Source organism: Lipotes vexillifer, unplaced genomic scaffold, assembly GCF_000442215.2.
Source record: "Lipotes vexillifer unplaced genomic scaffold, Lipotes_vexillifer_v1.1 scaffold591, whole genome shotgun sequence".
In the NCBI taxonomy this organism is placed as follows: Eukaryota; Metazoa; Chordata; class Mammalia; order Artiodactyla; family Lipotidae; genus Lipotes; species Lipotes vexillifer.
The window spans coordinates 4,316,959-4,324,725 of record NW_006791954.1 but is presented as its reverse complement, the minus strand read 5'-3'; the positions used below and the strand labels follow the sequence as shown (position 1 = coordinate 4,324,725).

The 7,767-nt window shown below is 55.6% G+C and overlaps 1 protein-coding gene across 1 annotated transcript in view; it reads right to left on the bottom strand.

The window, feature by feature from the left end:
* Nucleotides 1-7,348: 7,348 nt before the first annotated feature.
* The window catches only part of GRB7 (growth factor receptor bound protein 7), an 8,816-nt gene continuing 8,397 nt past the window's right edge, over nucleotides 7,349-7,767 (bottom strand). Inside the window, 1 exon segment of the mRNA XM_007465171.1 lies at nucleotides 7,349-7,767. This exon segment is cut by the window's right edge and continues 14 nt beyond it. Within this exon segment, the coding sequence (XP_007465233.1) occupies nucleotides 7,722-7,767 (46 nt within the window). The 3' untranslated portion in view covers nucleotides 7,349-7,721.

Genomic DNA, 7,767 nt, shown 5'->3' with positions numbered 1-7,767 from the left:
GAAAGAGCCTGCAGTGGAAAGAATGGAGGTTAGAGGGCCTGCGGGTGATGTAAATTGCCCCCCTTCCCCAGGACTGAGGGGGCAGGAAGCCCCAGAGCAGCCTTTTCCCATCACCTCGCCTTTCCCCTCAACCCCCAGCCCCCCAGGCCCCCTGGCCCAGAAGAACTGCCTAGTCAAATAAACCACAGCCCCGGGGGTGGATGGGAACTAGGGGGGCAGATGCTGCCTCCTCCCCCAGGCTCATCCTTCCGTTGTCTCAGTCCCTGTGCTGCCCCCACTGGAATCACATTCTCAGCACCTCCACCTCCCTCTCACTCACAAATCTTACCTGCCCTCCCCTAGACTCCTGTGTGTGTGTGTGTGTTTGTGTGTGTGTGTCTGTCTGTCTGTCTGTGCATTGGGGGAAAACAGGCAGAGTCAGTGAATCCAGCAAAGCTCTGTAGTCTCCGTAAAGCAAATGCTGGCCTTGTGCAGACTCCAGCTGAGTACTTGGACTCCTGGGTGCCAGTCCCAGCCCTGCCACTCTCTGGGTGACCCTGGGCACTTTGCTTTCCCTCTCTGTGCCTTGATTTTTTCCCTGAAGTCAGGGATTTCTGAAGTTCTTTCCACCAGAGACAGCCTGGCCTCAACCCCACTGCTCCAGCCAGACCTTTCCCATCATCCAGAAACAAGAATAGGAGAGAAAGAAGGTTCTGTCCCCTCTTCCTTCCCTCTTTGGGAGGGAGGTGGGGCGCTGGAGCCAGGGTGATGGCGGCCTATGATTTTCCCAAGTGGTCTTAGAAAACCGTTCAATAAAATTCCAATCCCGGCCCACAAGCTGGGGGTGGAGATTGGGGACAGGGACGGACAGTGGAATGGTGGGAGACTCTGAATATGGGCAGTGAGGTTGGGTCTGAGCCCCGGGCCCCTGTCCTCTGTCAGAACGTCCTCTTAGCTCTTCGTGGACTCAGACGCCAGATTCCCTGGTTGGGGGTGCCTGGGAGAGGAAAGAGAAGGCCGGGTGGAGCGGGGGAAGGAGTGCGGTGCGAGGTGGGAGTTGAGGGGGGTGTGAGGGGAGGGGCAGCGGCACTTCTGAGAAACAGCTCGGCATCTCAGCAGCCCGCAGCCTAACCCCCTGCCTGCGGCTTCACAGCTCGCTCCTCCTGCCGCCCACGCCGCTCGGGGCCTCTCCGGGGGTCGGCAGCCCCCGCGGAGGCGGCTGCTGCTGGGGAGGAGCGGTAGCTCTGGGGACAGCGGAGTGGAACCCATGGGGCGGGGAGGGGGGACGGAAAATGAAGGAAGGCGTGGGTCGCGTGACACCCCAGGAGTAAAAACCCATCCTTTACTCGGGGTCCTGAGCGCTGGACCTCGGCGAGCCGTGGGTCCCCCCTCCTCCCCCAGCCCAGGTACTCTCCCTTCACACCCCGAGCAGGATCCAGAAGTGAAACTGCTCAGGGTCACAGCCCAGCGCCGCCGCTGCGCCCCGCCCCGCCCTTCCGGGCACTGAAGCCTTGCAGGATCTCCCAGTGCTCGGGCGACGGCAGGGGAGGAAACTGGGGGAGGGGAAGGGGAAGTGCCCCGCCGGGCAGTCTGCAAAGCTAGGCCTTCTCCCCTGGGGGTGCCCGCTCGTAACCACGAGTGGGAACCTCGAGAGGCGCGGACCTTAACAACGGGAGCCGAGGGAGAGGCGCTTGCACTTCCCGCCACCGCCACTGGGTGTCACTGCAGCCGCGCGGCTGAGCCGGCTCGGGGCGGCCGGGAGGCGCGGAGAGGGTCCCAGGGAGCTGGACCGCCGCGCCCGCGAGGTCTTCCCTGGCCTTCGCCCCCGGAGGCCCCGCGGTGCTTGGATGAGGCGCTCAGACCTCCCTCCACCCGCCTGGTCTCTAGAGGCCTTCACCCAGCCCACCGACTCGCAATGAAGCGCAAACTAATCCCCTTGCCCCGCTACGGATGGGCTCGTTGCTGTGGCGCCGTGCGAGCTTACTCCCGCTGGCCCGGGGATCGGCGGCGCATCTTCGGCGGCTTCGGCGGGGCCGCGTCAGCTGAAAGTCAGGCACCGCCCCACTAAGCGCACCCGCTGGCGAAGCCGGCGGGCCTTTCAGCCTCAGAGGCGGAGGGGGCTCTGTCCAGACAGGTGCCCGCAGCTCCGCGACAGCTCGAGCCCGTCGGCGCCCGCGACCGCGTGCAGGCCGAGTTGTTCCTGGGGGGAGAGGAGAAAGGAAGGGCTTGCGGAAGGTGCAGATCACCTTGCGCACGTGTTGCGGAGCCAGAGCGACTGTGGGATGGGTCCCCGGCTGCATCCTCACTCCTACTCACCCAGCCGCCCCTTCCCACCCCCAGCTCATCCCTTAGATGTCTGGGACGGATGGCTCAGCTTGGGAGAAGGGAACCAAAAGGTGGGAACCTGTATGGGACTGATGGATGTAAGAGGAGAGGGAAGAAAGGAGATACCCTGGAATGTCTGGTAGGAACGTGCACTTATACACTGTCTTGGATCTAACTCAGGGCATGCGTTGGGCAAGTAGATGCAGAGGAACACGTCCATCGGCTGCGGGTCTGTGGGGGTACAGGTGGCCCGTTCTGTCCCCGTGTACAGCTTCCCCTCACACTCCAAGGTCACAGGGCCCAGCGCCACTACAGAGACCTTAGAGGGATCCACGTGGCGGCCCTAACAGAGTGGCATTGGCTTACCACTCTCCCTCATTCTCCCCAGAACCACCTCAAGATAAACCCAATCCGAGTAAAAACAAACTGCTTACCATGAAAACATAGCTCCGGCTAAACAGCCCCCCAGGTGCCTGGGAAAGAAAAACCTGCTCCTTCCTTGGGGTAGAGGCGGCCCTGCAAGAGGACGCTAGAAGCCATCATAGCTCAACCCACATGAGACTGAATTTCAGGCCTCATTAGGGCCTGGTACAGCACAACCCTTCTCAGCCCAAATGGTACCACTTCCCAACACCCCTTCCTGTATGGAGATCATGAGGGACCCCTGAGCACCAGCCTCAGCCCCCAGGATCACCCACTCCCCTGTGGTTCTTGATGCCAGTCTGCAACATCAAACTTCCCCAAGATACGATTCTCTCTTTTGCCTCCTCTCCCAACTCCCTACCCCAGCTGAAAGCTCTGTCTGAAGAGACTACTGCACACCTCACGCCCAAGCCCCAAAGCTGAGGTTCTGCTACAGACCCCCACCACTCCCCAACCTCTGTGCAAGTTGGACCAACCCCTGACCTCTCTGGCTCCTCTTTTCTGCCTGCTGGACCAGATAGGTGGTTCAGTAGTGGAAGTCTTTTTTTTTTTTTTTTTCCAAATACACCATGAAGCCGAACTCCCAGATATAAAGGCAGTGCTCCCTCCAAAGCTCCCCAACCTGCCCCCAAACCCCTGCTGGAATGCTTGAAAAGTGCTCATGTAGACAGTTCAGAAGAAAGGATCTTTCTGAGTGTCCTTGGGCTCCCCTGCCTCTCTCCTTTCCTCCCTCCCTCCCTCGGTATGTCTGGCACTGGAGCAAGAGGAAGGAGTCAGGCAGGGTCACTGACCTCAGGTGGAACCCTCAGGCCTGCACCAGGAGGTCCTCCACTCATGAACTTGGAGGCTGCATAGATTTCATTGACCAGGATGTCAGGGGAGCAAGGAGAGAATGAACTGGCTAGAGTTTTGTCTGTCTGGATGACCCTCCCAGGACATCCTAGGAGAGATGGGCTCCCCTAGAATCATGCCCACCTTTTCCTAGAGTCCAGAAAATTGGCACCAGCCCTCCCTGCCCTCCATACCTGAGCAGGCAGGGAGGCCAACCCTGTGGCCACACCCTCCTACAGGCCCAGTTGCTGCCAAGGACAGCTCTGCACCTTGGCGCCAGGCTCACAGCAGCCACACTAGCCCCAGGAGCTGACGTACTACAGGCCTTTTAGGGCCAGCTCCCTGCATATGGCCCTGAATCACCCTCTCTCAATGCTTGCGTCCTCAGCAGGGGGAAATATGGGGAATTTCCTTTTCTTTCCCAAAGTCTTTTACTGGTTTCTGAAATGTTCTTTAACAAGCATATTTTTTAAGATAATCAAACCCAACAACTTAATATTGAAAAGACATTATCTGAGACACTAGCCCCTACTTCCTCCACCTGCCCCGCCTCCTCCCACCAGCCCAGATTTCCTCATAACCACAGGCCTCCGCTCTCTAGCACTGCAGCTCTCCTTGGCAGTCCCTTCTGCTGTCTGGCCTCTGTGGGTCATGCTGCATCCTCAGAGCTGGGGAATCTTGCCCTGGTCTCTCTGTGAGCTGAGGGGCCCTTGTCTCCCGCACTCTCAACTGCTGCCTCTCCTCCAGGAAGCCAGCAATCTCAGCCACTCACCAAGGATGTCCAGCTGCCGATTTCCAGCATCCAGCTCAGGGCTGAGCCAGCTGCTACCTCTAAAGGCCCCCAGCAGTCCAGGTCCCTCATAGTGGCACTGAGAAGGAAGGGGGCAGAGAAAAAAGGACAGGGCAAGGAAGGACTGTGTTCACCACTCCCAAGATGGGCTGAGTCTGACCTCTGTCCCTAACTGTATCTATGACCTCGGGGCGGGGGGGACTCTCTTTGAACCTCAGTTTCCCATTTATAAAATGGGAATGACCTCTGTCTCATATACTCCAATTAGGTGATTGACATAGAAAGGCTTTGTCTCCTGCCCTGTGTCTTAGGCTGTGAGGGGACACTGTGTCCTGTTTTTTGTTTGTTTTTTAAATAGAGCTTTTTTTTTTTTTAACATTTATTTATTTATTTATTTATTTATTGGCTGTGCTGGGTCTTCATTGCTGCACCGGGCTTTGTCTAGTTGCAGTGAGTGGGGGCTACTCTTCGTTGTGGTGCACGGGCCTCTAATTGGCGGTGGCTTCTCTTGCTGTGGAGCACGGACTCTAGGCATGCGGGCTTCAGTAGTTGTGGCTCGTGGGCTCTAGAGCACAGGCTCAGTAGTTGTGGCACACGGACTTAGTTGCTGCGCAGCATGTAGGATCTTCCCAGACCAGGGATCGAATCCGTGTCCCCTGCATTGGCAGGCGGATTCTTAACCACCGCGCCACCAGGGAAGCCCTGTGTCCTGTTTTTATGCAGCCTAAATCCCTGGACATGCTTAAGAGGTGACTCATTGTAACCCCTTTACTCTCACCCCGGCCTGGACCCCTTGCACCCATGCTTCGGAAGTGGCCCTGGGCATCCATGGTCAGCACACAGCCAGTACCAGCCAGCTCGAGCCCGAGGGGCAGCCACTGATAGAATGGTTCTGGGAACCGTGGCAGGTAGCAGGTGGCAGGCAGCAGGTTGCACTGGTCCCTGCTCCCTTAAATCCTGCTAAAAAGAAACAAAATCACACCTGGGCTGCAGTAAGTTCTTCAGGGTAAACCCCGGAAGGTTCCAGGCTGAGGATGGACGAGACCTTTCTGCCCACCTCTGTCTGACAGGCCTGGCTCCCCAGGCTGGGATTAGCCAGGGTTGGGGATGCTTCGGTCATGAGTGGCTGCTGGAGCTGCCAAGCCTGGCCCAAGGGCTGTCTGTAGAGGTTGGTCCTTCTCAAGGTCACCTCAGGACAACACCTCCCATCAGCCAGAGGGCTGCAGAGAAGGGAGGGGGCTCTCCAGGGGAGGATCCCCTACAGGCCCCTTGGGAATTCCACCTGGAAGTCAGCCAGGCAGGGGCAGGGGAACGGCCCAGACCTGGCTCTCCCACTGATTTGGGGGCAGTTGTCCTCAAGGAGGAGTCAGTTTCTTCACCTACAAAATGGGATCCCACCACCTCGTGCTCAACCAATCTCAAAGATTTGGGGAGAGATCCTACATTAAATTTTTTTTAATTATTCTAGATTTTCAAACTTATACAAAATTAAAGAATAATTTAATGAATCGCATGTACCCATTACCCAGCTTCAATGTCAACTTATGGTCAACCTATGACTATACTCACACTCTCTCCCCTAACCTCTGGGTTATTTTAAAAACAAAGCTGAGACATCATTTCACCCATAAATACTCCAGAATGAATCTCTTAAACGTATAGACTTAAAAAAAAAAAAAAAACAACCACAATACCTCTATCACCCCTTAAAAAGTTAACCATAATTCCTTAATATTACCAAATATCTCATCAGAGTTCAAATTTCCCCCAATTGCTCATAAATGCTTCTTCCAGTTCTCTAGTTTGGATTTGAATCAAATAGGTCAACATCTGCTCGATAGATATCTAAATTTCTTGAAACCTAGAGAGTCCCCATCTTTTCTCTTGTAATTTTTTGTTGTTGAGGAAGAAACTGGGTTATCTGTTCTGTAGCTCCCCAATCTGGATTTTGGTAATTGTATCCCCATGTGTCATTTCACGTGTTCCTCTGTTCCTTTTATTTCCGATAAACTAGTCATTGGATTCAGGGAGCTTGATTTCTTGGCAAAAATAATGACCCACTGAGGTTCACACGTGTGGAGGGAGGGTCTGTCTCTTTGTGATCTGAAGATTGAGCAGCAGTTCAGGTGTTACCAGTCTGATACCTTTCTTATAAAGCTCCCCCATCATGTAATAGCTGAAACTATAAAACTCTTAGACAAAAACATGGGCTGGTATGGGCAGTGGGCAGAGGCCAGACCCTGCAGGGTCTATCTGGGCTGAAGTGGAGGCATGGGGGACACGGCAGAGAGTGATATTTTGGAAAGATCACTCTGGATGTTGAAGGACAGACTGGAGAGGGAAGCCAGGCTCAGAGGGCTGAGTGCTGTGGGATTCCATTTATAGGACTTTCTGGAGGGTGTAGAACCAACTGTAAGGACAGGCAGCAGACCTGGGGTTGGGGAGGAGGGAGAGGGTTGACAGGGCGGGGGTGGGGGGTGGGGGGTGCATCACAGGGACCTGTTGGAGGTAAGGTAACAGAGCCATTGTGTGACTTGGTGGTGGTAGATCATGCGTTTCTCAGGACTCCTTATCTCGCCAGGTAGCCCAGCACTTGCCAAGGACACGGATGCTGTCTGACTCATCTCCAGCTCCCAGGCCCTGTTAGAGTGACCTCCATAGCTTTAGGTCCTGTCAGGAAACCTCACCTGGATGACAGTCTCTTGTCCATTCATTCATTTAATAAGCAATCCTTGGGCACCCACTATGGGCCAGGCTCCATGCTGGGCACCGGAAACTCTCAGATGACCAAAAGAGGACCTCAAGAAACATCCAGGTTTCTACGAAATGACTGGGGGATTAGTGGAAAAAAAAAAAAAAAAAAAAAAAAAAGAAACATCCAGGCTTGGCCAGCATGTGGCCTCGATCCATCTGACACATTCTCAAGGCCTTGACTGGTGCCCACCTCTCCTCTCTGCTCCACCTAACCGCACCTTGCCAGACAGAACTCACCCCTGTGAGTACCAAAAAATAATCTTTATTGTCACTAGTATAAAACAGAGATCAACTGGCCTCTCAGTCTGTACAAAGTGTGGAGTGTAAAGACCACTGGGGCTGCCCCCATTTCTCCCATAATGCCCTGCCCCAGAGCAGCGCCATGAAGGGCAGATGCCCACCCAAGTGCCTTCCCTTAAGGAGAAGTTAAGGGTGGACCGGGCGGGGAGCACTTTCGGCCTGACGGAGGCCAGGAGCAGAGGAGGAAACCGGGTTGGGGAGCCCCCAGCCATTCACCATGACCCTGGCCCCACTTTCTGCCCCCTCCGCGTCCACCCTAGGAGCGGAGGTGGGTGGGCAGCGCAGAGTGGGCTGAAACGCAGGCCTGCCTGTGTGGTGGTCAGAGGGCCACGCGGGTGCAACAGTGGCGCAGCAAGCAGGGCAGG